The 19,594-nt window shown below is 52.0% G+C and overlaps 7 protein-coding genes across 7 annotated transcripts; 3 read left to right on the forward strand and 4 right to left on the reverse strand.

The window, feature by feature from the left end:
* Positions 1 to 99: 99 nt before the first annotated feature.
* P174DRAFT_437133 (uncharacterized protein) lies at positions 100 to 432 on the reverse strand. The gene has a single exon (XM_024826205.1). The coding sequence runs from the start codon at positions 419 to 421 to the stop codon at positions 185 to 187; it is 237 nt and encodes a 78-aa protein (XP_024687313.1). The 5' UTR covers positions 422 to 432; the 3' UTR covers positions 100 to 184.
* Positions 368 to 2,201, reverse strand: P174DRAFT_437135 (bifunctional thiamine phosphate synthase/hydroxyethylthiazole kinase). Its single transcript, XM_024826206.1, has 5 exons — positions 1,973 to 2,201; positions 1,738 to 1,914; positions 1,544 to 1,679; positions 1,066 to 1,479; positions 368 to 1,018 (listed from the first exon to the last, which is right to left on the reverse strand). Exons 1-5 carry the CDS (start codon positions 2,070 to 2,072, stop codon positions 616 to 618), a joined length of 1,230 nt encoding a protein of 409 aa, XP_024687314.1. The 5' UTR covers positions 2,073 to 2,201; the 3' UTR covers positions 368 to 615.
* Positions 2,202 to 3,531: 1,330 nt separating this feature from the next.
* Positions 3,532 to 4,797, forward strand: P174DRAFT_456386 (translation initiation factor eIF5; the record flags this gene model as incomplete). Its single annotated transcript, XM_024829426.1, has 1 exon — positions 3,532 to 4,797. The coding sequence occupies one exon, from the start codon at positions 3,532 to 3,534 to the stop codon at positions 4,795 to 4,797; it is 1,266 nt and encodes a 421-aa protein (XP_024687315.1).
* Positions 4,798 to 5,197: 400 nt separating this feature from the next.
* On the reverse strand, positions 5,198 to 8,834 carry P174DRAFT_447311 (uncharacterized protein; the record flags this gene model as incomplete). The annotated part of the gene is made up of 3 exons (XM_024828656.1): positions 8,767 to 8,834; positions 5,795 to 8,715; positions 5,198 to 5,741 (listed from the first exon to the last, which is right to left on the reverse strand). The coding sequence occupies exons 1-3, from the start codon at positions 8,797 to 8,799 to the stop codon at positions 5,198 to 5,200; spliced, it is 3,498 nt and encodes a 1,165-aa protein (XP_024687316.1). The 5' UTR covers positions 8,800 to 8,834.
* A 502-nt stretch (positions 8,835 to 9,336) lies between these two features.
* On the forward strand, positions 9,337 to 12,671 carry P174DRAFT_437141 (DNA ligase (ATP) CDC9). The gene is made up of 4 exons (XM_024826207.1): positions 9,337 to 9,709; positions 9,826 to 11,665; positions 11,720 to 11,950; positions 12,008 to 12,671. The coding sequence occupies exons 1-4, from the start codon at positions 9,465 to 9,467 to the stop codon at positions 12,551 to 12,553; spliced, it is 2,862 nt and encodes a 953-aa protein (XP_024687317.1). The 5' UTR covers positions 9,337 to 9,464; the 3' UTR covers positions 12,554 to 12,671.
* A 937-nt stretch (positions 12,672 to 13,608) lies between these two features.
* Positions 13,609 to 16,377, forward strand: dppV (dipeptidyl peptidase DppV). Its single transcript, XM_024826208.1, has 8 exons — positions 13,609 to 13,781; positions 13,852 to 13,903; positions 13,961 to 14,193; positions 14,249 to 15,257; positions 15,309 to 15,531; positions 15,592 to 15,824; positions 15,889 to 16,100; positions 16,159 to 16,377. The coding sequence occupies exons 1-8, from the start codon at positions 13,717 to 13,719 to the stop codon at positions 16,295 to 16,297; spliced, it is 2,166 nt and encodes a 721-aa protein (XP_024687318.1). The 5' UTR covers positions 13,609 to 13,716; the 3' UTR covers positions 16,298 to 16,377.
* On the reverse strand, positions 16,160 to 19,118 carry vtc4 (putative vacuolar transporter chaperone (Vtc4)). The gene is made up of 4 exons (XM_024821500.1): positions 18,632 to 19,118; positions 18,312 to 18,557; positions 16,947 to 18,246; positions 16,160 to 16,893 (listed from the first exon to the last, which is right to left on the reverse strand). Exons 1-4 carry the CDS (start codon positions 19,067 to 19,069, stop codon positions 16,487 to 16,489), a joined length of 2,391 nt encoding a protein of 796 aa, XP_024687319.1. The 5' UTR covers positions 19,070 to 19,118; the 3' UTR covers positions 16,160 to 16,486.
* Between the last annotated feature and the right edge of the window lie 476 nt (positions 19,119 to 19,594).

Here is a 19,594-nt window from a genome sequence, read left to right on the forward strand (position 1 = left end):
AAGATGGCGGGGGAATTCGGACCAGTGCGGGGAAGCTTTTCGCCCGAGAAATCAGGCTTCAACCCGGAAGTTCTAGGTAGTTATCTCCGAGTCAGTCTGCTGAATTGTATTGCAAATATCGCAGCTTTTATTAACGGTATACGGTATACATCTATATATACACTATGGTTTATGCTATAGTTTGCTATAGCCTGATCTCTTGGATCTTTGCCCGCCCCGAGAACCAGCTGTCGTCACCCTTTAGAGCTGCTTGCCGGATGGCATAGAGCTCGTCCAGGAACGCCGGGACGAAGCTTCCCGGTCCCCGGACGTAGTCCTTTGACGCGGCGTTCTCCGCCGCAATCTCATACATCAGGAGACCTGACAGAACGGCCAGAAGCTTGTCGGAGGGGTGTGCAGCTAGGAAGCAGCCGGACACCATTCCCACGGCACAACCAGTCTGTACGACGAGTTAGCAAGAAACTTAAGGAAAAAAGGCGTGCTAGACGTACGCCGGTGACTTGTCCAAGGAATTCATGGCCATTCTCGACAGCGATCACGCGCTCGCCGTCGCTTAAATAGTCGACGGCGCCGGTCAAAAGGACGACGTTTCCTGTCAGGGTTAGCAGTTAGATTTCAGTAGGAAGGACGGTGGAGCGTACGCTCTCTTCTGGCTAGGTCTCGGGCCAATCTGGCCTTCTCTTGTCCGTCAAGAGTGCTTGGTCCACTGTCCACGCCGCGCTGGACCGCGTTACTGCTCCCTGACACCTGTCTAATCTCTCCCTCGTTCCCCTTGATAAGATCAAAGTAGCCACCGCTCATGAGCTCCTTTACTGCGCTGCGCCGGATCTGAGTCGCAGCAGCGCCAACCGGGTCGTAGACCACTGGATTTCCGCGCTCGTTGTATGATTTGATCGCTTGGAGGTAGTTCGGTATACTCTCGCGCGTCAAGGTCCCCATGTTGATGACAAGGGCGCCGTCGAATTTGGCCAGGTCGACCGCTTCTTCGCCGTATGGGGACATGATGGGTGAAGCGCCCCTGAAAGCCGGTTAGATAAATCAACTATGATTCGAAAGCAGACGTACATTGCGAGAGCAACATTGGCAACAAAATTGGCCACGACGTAGTTAATCATGTTATGGACCAACGGGTGTGCCTTGACCATCTTATGAACGATTTGAGGCACATCTTCGACCAATGCTGCCGCTTCATTCACTCTAGGTGCCTTGGGTTCCCATGCGAAGCTGGGTGTGCTGTTGATACGCTTGACAAACTCCTCGGCCGCAGCGCGCGGGTCATCTGCTGCCATGATGGCACTGACGATAGCAACCCCATCCAGTCCCTTTCTGGGGGCTTTGGACTGGTACATCACCCGCTGGACGTTCGAAAGGTTGATACCGCCGATAGCGACGGTCCCCACATTTCGACCGGAGTCGGAAATAGCGTCAAGAATGGCCTGAGTGCCTGCTGTTCCGAGTATGTGTTTCGTGTTCGTTTTACTGGCAAGTCAGATTAAATCATGGCAAGGTCACCCATGGGTCATCCGTCTGAATGGCAACTTACGTCGGCGTTGCGAACATGGTTCCGATACCCAGGTAATCGGCACCCGCCTCGATGGCTCGCTGGGCCTCTTCAACGGAAGACGCACTGATTCCGATGATAGCATCTTTGGAAAGCAGTTTTTTCGCCTCCTCGATGTCTGTACCAAGTCGTATCAGTAAGGATCAATAGCGGTCACCTGAGGCCATGGGTCGTACACATATCGTCTTGCCCAAGATGGACACCCTCTGCTCCAACAGCGAGGGCGACATCTACACGATCGTTGATCAACAGGGGGACTCCATAAGCTTTAGTGATCTTGTGCAGCTCTTTAGCCGTTTGAATCAAGTCCCCTGTGTCGCTTGTTTTGTCTCTATATTGCACGATAGTCACACCTGACGCAACAAATTAGCACGAGATGTTGCTCTGCGAGACAAGTGTGACGTTACTGACCTCCTTTTAACGCTTTTTCTACCACAGTGCACAGATCCCGGCCTTTAAGAATGGCTGGGGTCGAATCTGTGACCAGGTATACTGATAGGTCTAAAGGCATTTTCTATTGCCGTTGTCAGCATATGGCCGGGAGCCAGAAGTTTGCGGCAGACAGAACAGTGAGGGGCGGGAGGGGTTGAAATTGAAATGAGATCAAATGAGTCCCAGAACAGAGAGTTGTACATGTAGAAGCATACTTACCCAAAGTCACTTTTATGCGAATGATCCACAATATGGAATCGCTGGTGTAGGCTCTCCCGTGGTCCAAATCAGAGGACTCGGCAAGAGTCAGAGGAAGCATCAAATGACGTTGGAAGCGTGTGGGGACACCCGGTGAGGTTAAACTCATGGATCGAGATTGTGAGCCATGAGATCTGCTCTTGATAGATAAATTTCATTTTATTCTAAAGCTACTTTGTCACTGAGTATCATCCATGATAGTTGCTTACTGATCTTAATGGAACAATCTGTATACACAATGGCCCTTCTGGCTGATACAGATATAGATGAGTGACACAACCACAGAACAACAGCATTGCCACAAAGTCTTTTAACTGGTAGTCAACATATCTGCAAATGATGCAGAGGGCTAGTATACTTCATCTTTAGTCCACATATTGCTTTCATGTACTCTTATAGTGATGGAACGTCTTGTGTTCTGTGAGAGGGAGAGTGAGATATTGATCATGTGACCATGCATCAAGAGGAGGAGGACCACGTGCCCTCGGAAGAAGAATCCCGGTAATCCGGAAGAGGCAAGGCAACAGTGCTGAGTCAGCCGCACTGAAATTTTCCTCAGTCTTGGCACTTCGGCTCCGAGCCTTTCCTTTCTATTTGGCCCTCAATCTTCTTTCCTCGTTCCGCTTCCTTTCTTCTTCTCACTCACTCTCGCACACACTCTCAACTCCTCATCCATCTGCATCTTCTGCATCATCTAATTCAACCGGCTTTCAACGCTGTTATCTCGTCGAATCTACACGCTTCAGCTGTTAAACGTATCCGTTTTTTCAGCTCTCGTTTTGATCGAAGAAAAGCCACTCTGGTTAGTTTCTTGATACGGTCTTTCGTCAACCGTCCGCCACCACGAGTTTGAGGTCTGACTTTAGTTGCCTCTCACTTTCCAGAAGAACCATCCGTTGGTTACTTTCCCAACTACCGGAGAAAGCCACTCAAAGAAAAAGAGTCGGTCGCGAACTTGTCTATGTATTCGTCCTGCGTCAGAGATTTCGAACACCACCTGCCGCTCAAGCTGCAACAGTTTCGCTCCGAGCTGAAACCTTGTAGTATACATTCAAAGTCCTGTGGCTGAACCCCAGGCTTGCTCTATCTGCTGTGTCAAATCGCTTAGTTAAAACGATTTTAACTCTCCACCATCCACTACTTTTCAAAAGTCGAGGAATTCGCTACGCATGTCTTGTCTTTTCAAGATATCATTGGTCCATAATCCCTCCCGCTTCGTTTTCAAGCAGCTCGTTCTCACCGTTTCGTGAAAAAAACAATCATCCTCAACAACCGTCAAAATGGCTACTGTCAACATTCGTCGTGATGTCACCGATCCTTTCTACCGTTACAAGATGGAGCGCCTCCAGTCCAAGATTGAAGGCAAGGGTAACGGCATCAAGACCGTGGTCGTCAACCTGAACTCGGTCGCTCAGTCTTTGAGCCGTCCTCCTTCCTATGTGATCAAGTACTTCGGATTTGAACTCGGTGCTCAGGCTAACGCTAAGCCCACCGATGATCGCTGGATTATCAACGGCGCCCATGATGCTGCCAAGCTTCAGGATTACCTCGATGGCTTCATCTCCAAGTTTGTGCTTTGCAAGAAATGTAAGAATCCTGAAACGGATGTCATCATCAAGGACGATAAGATCATCCTTGACTGCAAGGCCTGTGGTCAGCGCACCGATGTCGATCCCCGTTTGAAGCTGAGCACCTTCATTCTCCGCGACCGTGCTTCTACCAAGGGAGGGAAGAAGGACAAGGCCGCCAGAAGGGCTCGCAAGAACAAGAGGGCCGAGGAGGGTGCCAACGGTGACAGTGTCAGCCCTGGAGACAGCAACTCCGACAACGGTGAAGTCGAGGATCTTGCCTTGGAAGCCAACAGCGACGATGAACTCACTCGCCGTATTAAGGCCGAGGCTCAGGCCCTCGAGGCCGAGAAAGACATTGAAGACGACGAATGGGCTGTGGACGTTTCTGAGGAGGCCGTCAAGGCTCGTGCCAAGGAGCTGCCTGACGACCTGAAGCGTTCCCTCGTCCTCGAGGATGCCGATGAAGATGGAGAGCCTGATGGACCGTCTGCCTACGATTTACTTGGTAGCTGGATTCTCGAGACCGCATCTGAAAAGGGCGACGTCACTGCCGTTAGCGATGTCGACATCTACAAGAAGGCCAAGGAGTTCGGCATCGAGAACAAGCACAAGACTGTTGCTGTCCTTGCTCAGACCATCTTCGACGAGAAGATCGTTAAGCAGATTCCCGCCCGCGCTGCTTTCCTGAAGAAGATGATCACTTCTGAGCGCCACGAGAAGGCCTTTCTCGGCGGTACCGAGCGTTTTCTTGGCAAGGATCACCCTGAGCTGATCTCTCTGGTTCCCGCCGTCCTCCTGGGTTATTACCAGCACGACCTTGTCTCCGAGGATGTGCTGAAGGCATGGGGTTCCAAGGCCAGCAAGAAGTACGTCGACCTGTCCACCAGCAAGAAGGTTCGCAAGGCTGCTGAGCCCTTCCTTGACTGGCTCGAGAATGCTGAAAGCGATGACGAGGAAAGCGAGGATGACGAGTAGATGGTGAATCGGCTACTCTATTATTTGTGATGTTCGAGACGTCTTCGGAACTTGCTTTTTTCTATACAATGCGCTAATTTCGGTCATTACCTTGCTATATCCACAGTCATTCAGTCGACAGAGTGCACACAAATCGTGTCTTGAACACTTTCGTTGAATTGAGGTTAATCTGATTGCTACATCACTACCTCTCTATGAATAACAGATATCTCTCCTCAATATTCCGCTCTTCTGAAGATTCCATTTGTAGAGTAATCCTGCTGTAGACTACCTCACATTGTAGACTACTCACCCGACAGCACGCATTGCAACGGTGCAGACTGCTCAGAGGAGCGTCATATATATTGGTTCTTGTAGGGCAAGTTATCTACTCCGTACATGTGTGCGCTATTCATACATATCAGAACACCACCGGGGCGAATCTCAAGTGGTTTGCCAACGAAGACCAAGACTCCAATGGATTCTCCGGAATCTCGCAGATCATTCCTGCGCCATCACCCGCCTTGCTTCTACTCGACGTAGCGATTGCCTGCGCCTTCCGCTGGAAGATGAACCAAGTCAGATCCGCATTCCAGGTCTCCATGGCCTGAATGGCGGTCTCGACGGGCTCCAGCTCTGCACGTTGGGGAGCGGGTATATCCGAAGCTGAATCGGCAGCTTGTAGATGGAATTGGATGTAGTAGTTCGGGCCGACGTAGAGGGTTATCCAGTCGGCTAGGAACTCGCATATTTGGTCGCCCATGGACAGCGGGAGACGGACGTGGGTGAGGAGGGTGATGAATAGGGAGAGCTGGGCGCGCCAGAGAGTATGGTGTGGTGTGAAGGCGCGAGCGCCAGAGGTGGAACTGGGGCTGGAGCCGGGTATGACTAGTGATAGAGAGTGAGACAGAGGTAGGGAGAGATGGGTTTCTGGTGCCACGTGTGTCTCGGATGAGTGTGTGTTGCTGGATTGGTGGTGAGCGCGTCGCTCGAGTGCTTTCTCCGCGTCTTGACGCACTTTGTCCCACATGCGGCGATAGATTCGCTCCCAGCGGGGAATTCGGCCTCGACGCGCGATGCCATGAAGTCGCCAGCAGTCTTGCACATGACTTCTATGGCTTCGCAGGCGGCAGTGCTTACAAATGTCTCCTCTTTAAAGTCGAACTCCTCGATTTTGCGTGCGCCGCTGCTGGTGACAGCGTTGGTAGACGGCGTGGACGACTCCCTCGTCATGAGAGCGGTCGACGACGTCTCGCTGGATAGCGAAGACGGAAAGCTGATCTTTGAAGCAACAGCAGGCCATAGATCATTGATGACTGGCAGAAAGCTGTTCTCGTTCTGGGCCAGGGCTGGGAAGCCTTTGACTAGGACGGAGAGTAAGGAGCGACGAAGGTAGGGCGAAGGAGAAGTTAGATGCGAGGGTATCGACTTGACAATGTGTAGCAGAATCGTGTGTGATTTACTGAGCGGCTTCTCCTCATCCTCCGGCTCTCGGGGAGGAGGAAGTGGCTCCTCGGATTCATCCGCGTTCAAGATGTCAGAGAGGTTGTCAGCGTCCAAGTCCTCGACCTTCTCAGGCTCTGATTTCCAGGGCTGTTTCGGATGTGACACTCTTTCTTCATCGTCTTCCACGCCTTCATCCATATACCTGGCTCGCTTTGTTCTACGGGCAACCAGATCCTCTGCTAGGGTGGATACCAGCAGTCTCTGGTATTGCCGCTTGCGATGATCGACTGGCTTGACCTCGCCATTGGTAATTGCGAGGAGTGACGGGCTCTTCGTGCCTTCATCGACGATGGCAGCCAGGGTCTTGAACATTGTTTCCACAAGTCTGGGGTATCCATGGTACATATCCAGAATGCCAAACATTGAGTCAATCAAGTCATCCAAATAGGGAATCAATCGTGCACCACACAGTTTTACCATCATGAAGAGGACTTGCGGCGGGTACGGTGAGACATCAAAGGTATTCAGTTTCAATGCCACCGAGTTCACCAGATAGTCGACGTTTTCAATGATCATGGTGCTGGTATCCTCGTACCCGCAAGAGCTGGTGAGTATGTCAAGGCATACCATAGCATGCCTCTGAAGATAAGCGTTAGTTGATGCGAGCAGCTGGAGAACAGGATATAGCGCATCCATCAGCTCCGGGCGAAATGCCTCTCCTAGTTGCTGTGCTTGGAGAGCCACCGCTTCCAGTGCGAGAGCAGAAATTCGCCAATCCCTGGAAGTCTCCGCCAGTGGTTGATCTAGAAGAGGCAACGAGTAGTAATAAAGCTCCTCGATCATGGCCTTACTGCTTAGACTCTGGACCGATATTTCTATGTGATCTAAAGATATAAAATCGTCGAGGACGCCCGTGAGCTGCGAGCCCGTTTTCAAAAAGTTCAGGGCTAACCAGAACGGAGCCACTACTGCGTCTCCAGAGGCACGGTGCACTTGACCAATGATGGATCGTGTAATTTCACTTCCAGACTCGGAGCTATTGAGACGAACGATCATCGATTGGAGATCCTTGAGAGTCTGCTGCTGGCTGCGGTGGCCCAGAAGTACAGAGGAAAAGGTCAATGACCGATTGTCTCGATGCAGCACGTCCAGGCTTAGGTTCTCAACCATGTCTTGATTTACCGGCTGCGGATTCCTGGAGGTTTGGTTGACAGCAGCAGCAACACTATCACACAAGCCTGATGCGAGAGCACTCGTGAGAATATCAGATCCCGACTGAACCTGGGAAAGTACCTGGAAGGCTGTTGATATCTGCTTGATTCCCCATTGCTTGGCTGTCTCATCATTGCCTTGCATAGTCCTCGGAAAGGCAGTGACCCAGGTGTGAAGCGAGTCCTTGAGAGTATCCAATACAACAGGATATGTGGTAGCAAGGTGCGTCAGAGTAGTGTAAGCGTGATTTGGTGATTGATCTTCTGATATAGACAGGATGACAATCGTTTCTACCATGAGAGGTATCGAATCGTGGAGCGTAGCCGAACAGTCCTCTATCACCATCGAGCAGAGCTCCAAAAGCGCAGCCTGCACCTCCTGCCGTTCATGACGCCTTATCTGAATGACGTTCGCGAGAGCCAGCCTGATCTGCGTAGTCGTCGCTTTCAACCAAGATCCATCCAGGACTACCCTGTCGTCTGCTCGCTGGTCGTCCGCTTGCTGGGGTTTGCTCGGCTCTTCCGTGACCGAACTCGTGACTTGGTCGTTCAAAACATTCCGGAGTAAATTAGTAAGAATCTGTAGACATATCGAGAGTACCCTGAAAGAGCGGCGTATCTGAGTGGTCGGCTTCAAAACCTTTGTCAAAGCCGAAACCGTCCGCGGCATGATACTGGCTAGAACTACGCGATCGGTGATACGATCGAACAGAGCTCGAAGAGCCTCTGCAGCAGCCACACAGAATTCGTCCGACGGTCCATCCGAAACACCTTCGAGGAGAATGTACACAGTCTGGTCGACAATAGTGGCTGTACCAATCTCATGATAGATTGTTTGCTTTGCCACTGGCCCTTCCAAAACACTAAATATAGCCGCGAAGCAATTGAAACAAGCGATCCCCAGCTCCACGGGCTGCGAATGTGGAGACTGACCACCACTGGCTTTATTCGGCGCACCGCCCACGATCAAGGTCAGCAGTATTATGAGCTGCTTGCCCAACTGAGGAGACAGGTGCCGGCGCCATCCTTTCGCAATCAGAATCCGTAGGCAATTCACAGCCAGTTCCAATGTCCGCGCGGGAAGCCTCTGGGTCTCGTTGAAGATATGTGAGAGAGGGAAAAAGGCATATTCCGCTAGCTTCTCGTCCAGAGCATCTTTATCGATGAGCTGGGTGAGGACGTCGTAGACCGGACTGAGGGCTTGGAAAACATCGTTGGGGGTTCTCTGACGTCCACGGAACGCAAGACCGACAGAGCTCAGCTCGACACAGGGAGCACGCAGCTATAAAAAGGAATTAGCATTCTACCATGTATCATCCTAAAGGCTGGTCACCTTCTTAAAAGACTCCTGCCGCAGGGTCTCCATCAGGCCCAGCTACAGCTCGAAGCCGATCGACAAAGCTTGAATAGCGTCTAAGCCATCCGGTTTGTCGCGGTATATATAGAAGAGACAGAGAATATGAAGCCGTCTGCTCCTCACGCAGCAGATAAATAGAGAGAATTTCGAGTGAGTCGCTATGAGAATGAATGTATGCTTCTCGTACGTCTTGTTTCTTTGCTTCTCCGCCTTCTGCCCGCATTTTCTGCCGCTCCTTCACAGGCGGTGTGTATGATACAGTTTGCAATGTTTGCCTTGTAGCATGATGTACAGACGAAGCATCGAGTCAATTAGAAGACATATAGCAGAACACCCGAGTCGACGAATAATCGTTCCTGTATTTATAGTTATCTCTAGAAATATTTGACCCTTGAATCTCTTTAGTTGCGATGCGACCTTCCCGGTGTAGCATTACTGAGGACTTAATGATAGAGCACGTGATCTCTGGTAGTCTCGCGTCACTACACGTCGCGTTCCCGCGGAAGGCTGCCTGCTGCCGGCAGAGGTTGCTGCCTTAATTGTACGATCAAGACCTCAAAGACATACTGGGGGCTATTTAATGACCTTTGAGTTCCTTGATTGTATGTTAATCTGCTTTTGGAATTACTTGATGTCAAATTGCGCAAGTCGTTGAAAGTGTCGCTGCGACACCTATGACCAGTCTCCGCATCTCCGCATCCATTGCGCCTGTATCGCATTATTGCCGCGGACCTGTCGCCTTTACTGCAAAAGCTACAAATTCATATCGCACTTTACTGCAGACCTTCACTGGTTACAACAGACCCGTGTTCTTGCCTGGAGCCACTCGTCCGCTCATTTCCACAACTTATCGCTCTTTGGCCATCACTACGCTCCCTGCAATGGCAGATTCTAAGGGTAGGAAACAAGCTACGTTGGGGTATGTTCGAGACTCTCAATTGACCCTCGGGTGCGTTGTTTAAGATGGACCGATCACTCCGCATGGCGAATTCTTACGCAACTTGATTGTGCTGACGAATATGGTCTGCACCACAGGCGATTCTTCGGCTCCAATGCAGAGGGGCCGAAGACCGCACCAAAAAAGCAAACGACTCTGTCATTCTCGAACAAGAAAGATAAGAAGAGCGATGTTGTCGACGAACAAGCGAAAACTGAGGAATCATCAGCAGCTTTCGCTGAAGCGAAGTCGGAGCCGGCAAATGGCGAAGATGTAAAAATGGAGGATTTGTCGGAGACAGAGGTGGCTCATACAAATGGTTCTCCAGGCTCCAAGTCTCTTAAACGGGAAAAGAGCAGCGACGACGAAAGTGACTCGGATGCTCAACCAGTACAGAAAAGACGCCGGAAGAGCTCACGAGGGGCCGAAGCGGCTCCCGCCATACGAAAAAAGTCGCCATCACCAAAGAGCTCTAAAATTCGCAAGGCCGAGGCCAAGGAAAGCTCACCACCTGCCATCTTGAAGAAGGCATCCGGCGAGGAAACACCAGAGAAAGAAACGGAGCCTTCGGAAGAAGAAGAGGTCGCAACCGCTAGCGAAGAGGAAGAAGAAGACGAGAAGCCCGAAGTGATGAAGAAGACGATGGAAAAGGTGCAGGCCACATTAAAAGCGACCGGCACGGAACCGTATCCTGACTGGAGACCTGGTGAACCGGTTCCCTACGCAGCTCTTTGCACCACCTTTTCTCTCATCGAGATGACAACGAAGCGACTGATCATTCTGGCCCATTGCTCTCTCTTTCTCCGCCAGGTCCTCCGCTTGACGCCACAAGACCTTCTCCCGACCGTTCAACTGATGCTTAACAAATTAGCCGCAGACTATGCCGGCATAGAGTTAGGTATTGGCGAATCGTTCATCATGAAAGCAATCGGCGAAAGTACAGGGCGTAGTTTGGCTGTGATCAAAGCAGATCAACATGAGATTGGCGATTTGGGCTTGGTAGCTGCCAAGAGTCGATCAAACCAGCCCACCATGTTCAAACCCAAGCCCTTGACCGTCCGAGGGGTGCATGAAGGTCTGATCGCTATTGCCAAAATCCAGGGCCAGGGATCTCAAGATAAGAAGATCTCCGCGATCAAGAAGCTTCTGTCCGCGGCCGACGCGGCAACAGCAGGAAAGGGTGGCAAGGGCGTCGACATTACAAAAGATAAAGGAGGCGCCAGCGAAGCCAAGTTCATCGTCCGATTCCTGGAGGGCAAGTTGAGACTTGGCCTGGCGGAAAAGACTGTCCTCGTGGCTCTTGCTCAAGCGGTGGTGGCCCATGAGGCTGCTGCCAGAGGCGAAAAGACACCTTCTCCTGAGAAGATGGCTCAGGGCGAAGCTGTCCTTAAGACTGTATACAGTGAGCTACCTGCTTACGAAGTCATCATTCCTGCAATGCTCGAGCATGGCCTGTTCAACTTACCCAAGGTCTGCAAGCTACAACCGGGAATTCCCATCAAGCCCATGCTTGCCAAACCTACAAAATCTATCACCGAGGTTCTCAACCGCTTCGAGGGAAAGGATTTCACTTGCGAGTACAAGTATGATGGCGAGCGAGCTCAGATCCATTATGTCGCGCCCGATGTGGTTCACCACTACCCCGGGGCAAAAGCTACCCTGCAAAAGGATTCCAAGGGTCTCAGTGCTATTTTCTCACGAAACTCGGAAGACTTGTCAAAGAAGTATCCTGATGTGCTGGCCAAACTCGAGACTTGGGTCAAGGATGGAGTGAAGAGCTTTGTCTTGGACTGTGAGACGGTGGCTTGGGACACAGTGAACAAGAAGGTTCTACCGTTCCAGCAGCTCATGACCCGTAAGCGGAAGGATGTCAAAGCAGAGGATGTCAAGGTCAAAGTGTGCATTTTTGCATTTGATCTTTTGTTTTTGAATGGCGAGGTGAGATTCCCCGTAGTCTATTTGTATCAATCCTCAAGACTGACTTGCGGGTAGCCTACTGTCAAGAAGACGTTACGCGAACGTCGCGAGCTTCTGCACCAGTCATTCGAGGTTGTCGAGGGCGAATTCCAATTCGCTCAGCATGGCGACACGAATGATCTGGAAGAGATCCAGAATCTGCTGGACGAAAGTGTCAAAGCGTCATGTGAAGGGCTGATGGTGAAGATGTTGGATACGGAAGAGAGTGGCTACGAGCCCAGTAAACGAAGTCGGAATTGGCTAAAGGTATTCTTCGTTATGCCTACTTCTATCCTGCTAGTGACCCAGCTGACATCTATCAAGGTCAAGAAAGACTACCTTGCAGGCGTTGGAGACTCTCTTGACCTCGTGGTGCTTGGTGCCTACCATGGCCGGGGCAAGCGCACCTCTGTCTACGGAGCTTTCCTGCTGGCTGCATACAATTCAAGCACACAGACGTACGAGACGATCTGCAACATTGGCACAGGGTTCTCAGAAGCGCTTCTGGAAGAGCTCTATAAAGAACTCTCGCCCTTAACGATAGACCGGCCCAAACCGTTCTACTCGCATTCCAACGTTCCCAAGGATCAACCCGACGTGTGGTTTGAACCACGGTTGGTCTGGGAGGTGAAGACAGCGGATCTGACCCTGAGTCCTCGATATAAGGCTGCTGCCGATGAATTCGTGGGAACCACGGGCGGTGGCAAGGGAGTTTCCCTTCGCTTTCCACGGTTCATCAAATCACGCGACGACAAGAAGCCTGAGCAGGCGACGACCACGCGAGCAGTGGCAGAGATGTATCGCAAGCAAGAGGCCGTCCTGAAAGAAAACACCGGCAAAGGAGGTGTGGATGATGACTTTGAGTATTGAACGGAGCCTGTATCTCTTTGCTGTAGAGTAAATGGTCGGTTGACTGCATGTTGGCATGGATGTCCGTGTGAATTGAAGTAGCCATTAGTGGCTTTATTGCATAATGCTCAATTATTTCGTAATCCGCCGAGCTCCTCTGTACAGCAACCGCGTATAGCTATCTTCTCGGTGTCTCACTCCATGCGAAAGTAGCCAATGACCAGCAGACTCACAGGCCGATGTTATCAGTGGTAGATAGATAGGTACCAGCAAAAACGAGGCCGAGCGTGGCTGGTCATCATCAAAATGTCTTGGCGAGTGGGCGCCCGTCGGACTTGCTTCCCTCTCTGTTATGATGCTATCATCTTGATATCCACCTTGGGGAAACCAAGACCATCAAGACCGAGGCATCCTCTTAGATCATTTAGACTTCTGGTCCAATCAATGTCTCAGTCGCAGTGACAAAGAGCCAAGAAACCCACCACTGATGCTAGCTCGGGTTGGTCTCCCCGTCATTAAGACGGGAACTCAGCCGGTTATTCATTGACGATTAGAGTGACGATATTGCTCTAATGTCATCCTGGAATGGCTATCATCGGCACAGCTAACAGAAGCCCAGCCTACCTAGTTGCTGACATCCTGCAGGTCGATGCACAATGTCAGGACCTTTGTCAACAAATGGCGCCATCTCGCGTCCAAATGCTTCGACGATGCTTGGCAGTGTAACCCAAGACTGTGGGGACCGAGACAGTGTCCAAGATGGCCCTGAGTTCCTGCGCTTTCCGCTCTCCTCCAGCAGGCTAAGCTGTCCGAGGCCCATTCATGGCGTGGCGAACGGGCTCCATACGAGCGTCCATGGATGTAATGCGTTTATCATTGCTGAGAGCAGTTTAGTGGTGATAATAGCCTCTATCCTTATCAGGCAGGTCGTCAGGGATCATGGACAAAGGGACATGGATGCCGCATGGCCAATGCTGGGGAAATTAATGGTCATTAATTTGTCGATGACTGATTTTGATTACAGCTTATTATTATTATTATGATTGTCCGATGCAGGGCAAAGTGCGGAGGTGGCCGGGGCAAGCAAGGGAATACATAAATTGCTCATTGTCAGCACTCCAGCTCGGATTCTGGTTCATCTCTCAAGAAAAGGATTCTTTGTTTGATTGAGATCCGAGTCCATCATGGGAGCTTTCCGCTGGCTCTCTATTGCTGCTGCGGCATCGACCGCATTGGCTCTTACGCCTCAGTGAGTGGGATTGTTTACACTTCAAGGCTACAGCTTTGGGCAGTGATTCTAATGGACAATTGATCAACAGGCAGTTAATCACTGCTCCACGGAGGTCTGAAGCTATTCCTGACCCATCTGGTGTAAGTCCGAGTCCACAATTGCTGGCCATATAAGGATAGTGGTTGACAGGATCATAGAAAGTTGCGGTCTTTTCGACGTCGCAATACTCATTTGAAACCCACAAGCGGACCTCGTGGTGGAGTCTGTTGGACCTGAAGACTGGTCAGACCAAGGTCCTCACCAATGACAGCAGTGTGTCCGAGATTGTCTGGTTGTCCGACGATTCGATTCTCTATGTCAATGGCACCAATGCAGACATCCCAGGCGGTGTTGAGCTGTGGGTGACTCAGGCTTCGAGCTTTGGCAATGGGTATATACGCCTTTTCTCACATCATTCTGAAGACTAGCTAATCGCCCTCTAATAGATACAAGGCAGCCTCTCTGCCGGCCTCCTTCTCAGGTTTGAAAACCGCCAAGACCAAGTCTGGCGACATTCGTTTCATAGCATATGGCCAATCGTATCCCAATGGAACAGCGTACAATGAAGAGCTTGCTGCCGCTTCTCTGAGCTCCGCTCGCATCTACGATAGCATCTACGTGCGCCACTGGGATTACTGGCTCAGCACCGCCTTCAACGCAGTTTTCTCTGGCACTCTGAAGAAGGGCCAAGGAAAGAAGGGCTACAGCTTGGATGGTGAACTCAAGAACCTGGTTTCTCCCGTCAAGAATGCCGAGAGCCCCTACCCGCCGTTCGGTGGAGCGTCCGACTATGACCTCTCTCCCGATGGCAAGTGGGTCGCTTTCAAGAGCAAGGCTCCTGAGCTTCCCAAGGCCAATCTCACCACATCCTACATTTACCTCGTCCCTCACGATGGCTCGGAAACCGCCTATCCCATCAATGGCCCCAACAGCCCCGGCACCCCCAAGGGTATCAAGGGTGATTCAAGCAGCCCCGTATTCTCCCCCAAGAGCGACAAACTCGCCTACTTCCAGATGAGAGACGCGTCGTACGAATCCGACCGTCGCGTCCTGTACGTCTACTCTCTCGGCTCGAAGAAGACCATTCCCAGTGTCGCAGGAGACTGGGATCGCTCCCCCGAGAGCGTCAAGTGGACACCCGACGGCAAGACACTGATCGTCGGAAGTGAAGACCTGGGTCGCACAAGACTCTTCTCGCTCCCCACCAACGCAAAGGATGACTACAAGCCCAAGAACTTTACCGATGGCGGCTCGGCATCCGCGTACTACTTCCTGCCCGATTCCAGTCTGCTGGTAACTGGCAGCGCCCTCTGGACGAACTGGAACGTCTACACTGCTAAGCCGGAGAAGGGCGTGATCAAGACTATTGCCTCTGCCAACGAGATCGATCCCGAGCTCAAGGGACTCGGTCCTTCTGACATTAGCGAGTTCTACTACCAGGGCAACTTCACAGACGTGCGTTCCCCTTATTAACCTGCAAACCTCATAACTTACAAAAAAACATAGATCCACGCCTGGGTCATCTACCCCGAGAACTTCGACAAGTCAAAGAAGTACCCTCTGGTCTTCTTGATCCACGGCGGACCCCAAGGCAACTGGGCCGATGGCTGGAGCACAAGATGGAACCCCAAGGCCTGGGCCGACCAGGGCTATGTCGTGGTTGCACCCAACCCGACAGGCAGTACTGGGTTCGGCCAAGCCCTCACGGACGCTATCCAGAACAACTGGGGTAAGCACCCACTCCCCCCTTTCTACCTTGTGACAAGTAAGTCTAACGAGAGAAAAACAGGCGGAGCCCCCTACGACGACCTCGTCAAATGCTGGGAATACATCCACGAGAACCTCGACTACGTCGACACCGACCACGGTGTCGCCGCTGGCGCCAGCTACGGCGGTTTCATGATCAACTGGATCCAGGGTAGCCCTCTAGGCAGGAAATTCAAGGCCCTGGTCAGCCACGACGGAACCTTCGTCGCGGACGCGAAGGTCTCGACCGAGGAGCTGTGGTTCATGGAGCACGAGGTAGCCACCCCCCCAAAACATACTCTCCCCTTTACCCGCAACAAGCTCGCTAATTGCTTGAAAGTTCAACGGAACCTTCTGGGACGCCCGCGAAAACTACCGCCGCTGGGACCCATCTGCCCCAGAGCGCATCCTCCAGTTCGCGACCCCCATGCTCGTCATCCACAGCGACAAGGACTACCGGCTCCCCGTCGCCGAGGGTCTCTCGCTCTTCAACGTGCTGCAGGAGCGCGGCGTGCCGAGTCGATTCTTGAACTTCCCGGATGAGAATCATTGGTGAGTTTGCCCTCTTCTTATAGGCAATATCATGTGGAGTTGGCTAATGATGGTGCAGGGTCGTCAACCCCGAGAACAGCCTCGTGTGGCACCAGCAGGCCCTCGGCTGGATTAACAAGTACTCCGGCGTCGAGAAGAGTAACCCCGACGCGGTCAGTCTGGAGGATACCGTTGTCCCGGTTGTGAATTATAACTAGAGTGTAACCTGTGGATACTGTATAGCTTTAAATGCAGGTAGCGACTACCAAGCACATCTTTTAACCATTCCATTTCCATTCGTCGAGTCCAGTTCGTATTCACGATAATACTACAACAAAACAAAAAGGACGGACAGCCAACTGCTCACATACAAGCATAACGATCGTACATTAGGCGAAGAAGTCAGACTAGAGTTCTCCGCCAGCTGATCCCCGATCATGACCAAAACCTTGGTCTGCATCGCGAGAGGCAAAGCCGGTCTGACGCACTCTCAGACCAAAGTTCACCAGCATAACAACCACGAGACCGACCCCGACGACCGTGGGGCCCCATTTCTCATAATAGACTCGTTTGACGTCGCGGCGCTTGCGGATCTTGTCGACACGCCAGATGTACAGCATGAGACTGTAGACCAGGGCCACGGCGGCGAGGATGGTAAACGCCCACGAGGAGGCGAAGGTGATGTAGTCGTTGCCGAAGTTGAGCAGAGTGGCGGCGATGGTGCCGAGGAGGATGGAGAATTCGAGCCACGACAGGAAGGTTCGCTCGGCGGCGAAGTAGACCTTGGGTTCGACGCGGATAGGGACGTGGATGCCTGTATGCGTGAGACTGGGCGTGACAGAAAAGACTGAAAAAAAGAAAACTTACGTTTACCCTTTGGAGCCACGAATCGCTTGATTGTCCGTTTGTTGCCCATGACGGTGATGCCGTTCTGTTCGGGTTCGGGCATGCTTGTGGGCCGCGGCCCAGGCGCAATGGCCTTGAGCCCATTGATCAGTGCGTGGCCCATACGATGAAGGTAGTACGCGACCAGCTTCTGGTAGTAGTAGCCGCCCCCGATCCTTCGCGCTTCTTCTAGTTCGTCCGAGCCGATGGATTCCTCGTCCGAATCATATAATGGATAATCTGCGTCGCCGGGGAGCGGCTGGGCGGCGATGCGCTCTTCGATGTCCAGAGCATTCCCGTCGTCCTCTTCGAACAGGTCACTCTGGTCGACCACTGAGTGCTGTGCATCGCGGGCGGCAGCCCTGGCACGCGCCTGCGCCATGTCCGACTCGTCCTCGTCCGATTCGTCGTCTTCTGGCGTTTCATTGGCGGACAGAGACGTGCTGGCCAGCGGCCGGGTGATACCGAATCGACGCGTCGCGGGCTTCCTGATGTCCACGTCCATCTGTGGCATCCAGAAGGGAAGAAGGTTGATACGATCGGGGAACAACGTGGCAGTTCCGTGGATGAACTTGCTGAATTTCGGAACTGCTTCGACCAGGTGACTGGCGGTCAATTCTCGAATCCACTTGGGCGGTTCCTGGCCAGCTTGCGTTTGCAGCTTGACTTCCAGCACCGCATAAGGGAATCGCTCAACATCCTCGGGTGGCAATTGCGAGAAAGGCCAGTCCACGCCTATGTCCATTCGGCGCCAGTTGTTGCCTGAGCGCTGCCGGCCATCCAGATTGTCCTCTCGTGTCATGGTCAGCTCTGTATCCAGAGAGATCCGTACTCGGGCATCACCCGGAAGCTGGAAAGCTGTGCGATGGTAGAAGGTCCGGGTAACAGGTTCCAGTCGACGTGTGATGACTCGGTACTGGATTTCGCGCGCCAACTGTTCCAAATCGGCGATTTCCTGTTCGCTCTTCTTTCCTTCTCTGCGCATCTTCTCAAAAATGCTCTCGACCGTCATGCGACCGGATAGATAGGCGTTGACATGCTTTTCCTTGAGCGAGAAACGCGCCTTGACCGACTTTTCACCGGTCCAGTCTTCACGGTGAGTCTTTCGCTCGACGAAGATCTGATCGCTTTCCATCCCGCCATACCAACGAAGTCGAATGGCCTCTGCTCCTTCAGTCTTTTTCAGACGACCCTCGTATAGCTCCCATGTGTTAGTGTTGTCAAAGTAGATGGATGAGATGGCGGCATCCTTTTCTTCAAACTCCTTGTTGGCATTGAAGACAAGAACGGGAAGGTGCTGTCATAGTCAGTTCGACGAGATATACATCAAGACAGAGCTTTGCATACCTTGAGAATGATCAGCTTCAATTCGGTGATATTGTCCGGATGAACCCAATATTTAGTGGTCTGGCGGACAAAGTTCTGCTGCGAGCCACCAGCCGCGGAATCTCCCTTGACGGGGTTACCCTTGGTGCGGACCAGGTCGTAGAGCTTTGAAAGCTTCACGACGAATGCATCGTAGTTGTCCTTGAAGAAAGGCTTGGCTTTGAGTCGGGCGGCAAAAACCGGCTTGAGATGCCATCCCGTTTGTTTCTGATACAAACATTAGCCTCCTGGAAGTTGCACCAAAAAAATAAAAAAAAAGAAGCTGCAGATGCAGAACGTACATCATGCTTCTTAATAATCTTCTGAAACCCTGTATAATTCAGTTGCGTAAACTTGGCCAGATCATGTACATCGGCAATGATGTCACTCAGCACCTGCTCCAACAGCAGGAAATCCTCATCCGAGGGCGGCGGCTGCGATGGCCGCAGACTCTGCCTCCTCGCATTACTCGCATTATCCAGCCGCGAGACAACATCCGCCACATCCTTCTCGCTGGCCTGGATGCGCCGCACGATATCCTCGCTCTTGAGCTTCTGGAAGTTAAACACCTTGTCCAGCTCACTCTCCAGCAGCGAGACGAAGCTCTTCTCGTTGTCTTCTGTCCATGGCTTGCGATCGGGTTTGGGGTTTTCGGGGGTGGGTTCGCTGACGTAGCCGGTCTTGAGGGCTTTCTTGAGGTCTCCGTAGGCGATGTAGTACCAGTAGTACTCCTTGATCATGGACGATCGGAGATGTTCTCCGAACCTTGAGGAAGGCGGGGACGGTCAGTCAATGACGGCCCGAGAGCATTGATCGACGAGAAAGTCACTTACTTCATGATGGGTGAATAGCACGAATGGCGTTATGCTACTGAGCTAGGTCGACACAATCAGGTTGGATGGGGTTGAGACAGTGGTGGGATGGCTGTTCAGACAGAGCGGGAGATGGCCGGCATTTCCGGACGCAGAGAAAAATCGAAGCAGGAAGAGGGACGAAAAGAAATTGCGCTTCGGTTGATAGAGATTGATCGATGGGCTACTATAATAACCAAGTGGTGAACGATAGCGGATAAATCGCGAGAGAACTGGGGGCGGCGGTATCTAGCTTGACGTCCAGACTCAGTAGCTCCGAGAGACCCTTACCAGTAACCAGCACAAGCTAAGTCCTAGTCCCAGCCCACCCACAGATTTCTTCCAGCTTCATATGCCAAGCCTGCTCTTCAACCTCCATCGTGGTGTATTGTAAATTATTGAAGTTAATGTACG

The sequence above is a fragment of the Aspergillus novofumigatus genome, assembly GCF_002847465.1.
Source record: "Aspergillus novofumigatus IBT 16806 chromosome Unknown P174scaffold_1, whole genome shotgun sequence".
NCBI classification, from domain to species: Eukaryota; Fungi; Ascomycota; class Eurotiomycetes; order Eurotiales; family Aspergillaceae; genus Aspergillus; species Aspergillus novofumigatus.

Coding starts and splice junctions, on each gene's coding strand:
- P174DRAFT_437133 (XM_024826205.1), bottom strand. CDS start 421: ATGGTGTCCGGCTGCTTCCTAGCTGCACACCCCTCCGACAAGCTTCTG.
- P174DRAFT_437135 (XM_024826206.1), bottom strand. CDS start 2,072: ATGCCTTTAGACCTATCAGTATACCTGGTCACAGATTCGACCCCAGCC. Junction 1,680..1,737: donor TCTTGGGCAAGACGATATGT/GTACGACCCATG, acceptor GACTTGGTACAG/ACATCGAGGAGGCGAAAAAA. Junction 1,019..1,065: donor GCCAATGTTGCTCTCGCAAT/GTACGTCTGCTT, acceptor ACCGGCTTTCAG/GGGCGCTTCACCCATCATGT.
- P174DRAFT_437141 (XM_024826207.1), top strand. CDS start 9,465: ATGACCAGTCTCCGCATCTCCGCATCCATTGCGCCTGTATCGCATTAT. Junction 9,710..9,825: donor AGGAAACAAGCTACGTTGGG/GTATGTTCGAGA, acceptor TCTGCACCACAG/GCGATTCTTCGGCTCCAATG. Junction 11,666..11,719: donor TTTTGTTTTTGAATGGCGAG/GTGAGATTCCCC, acceptor ACTTGCGGGTAG/CCTACTGTCAAGAAGACGTT.
- dppV (XM_024826208.1), top strand. CDS start 13,717: ATGGGAGCTTTCCGCTGGCTCTCTATTGCTGCTGCGGCATCGACCGCA. Junction 15,532..15,591: donor CGCTATCCAGAACAACTGGG/GTAAGCACCCAC, acceptor AGAGAAAAACAG/GCGGAGCCCCCTACGACGAC. Junction 15,825..15,888: donor TGTGGTTCATGGAGCACGAG/GTAGCCACCCCC, acceptor ATTGCTTGAAAG/TTCAACGGAACCTTCTGGGA.
- vtc4 (XM_024821500.1), bottom strand. CDS start 19,069: ATGATCAAGGAGTACTACTGGTACTACATCGCCTACGGAGACCTCAAG. Junction 18,558..18,631: donor AGATTATTAAGAAGCATGAT/GTACGTTCTGCA, acceptor TGTTTGTATCAG/AAACAAACGGGATGGCATCT. Junction 18,247..18,311: donor TGAAGCTGATCATTCTCAAG/GTATGCAAAGCT, acceptor CTTCCCGTTCTT/GTCTTCAATGCCAACAAGGA.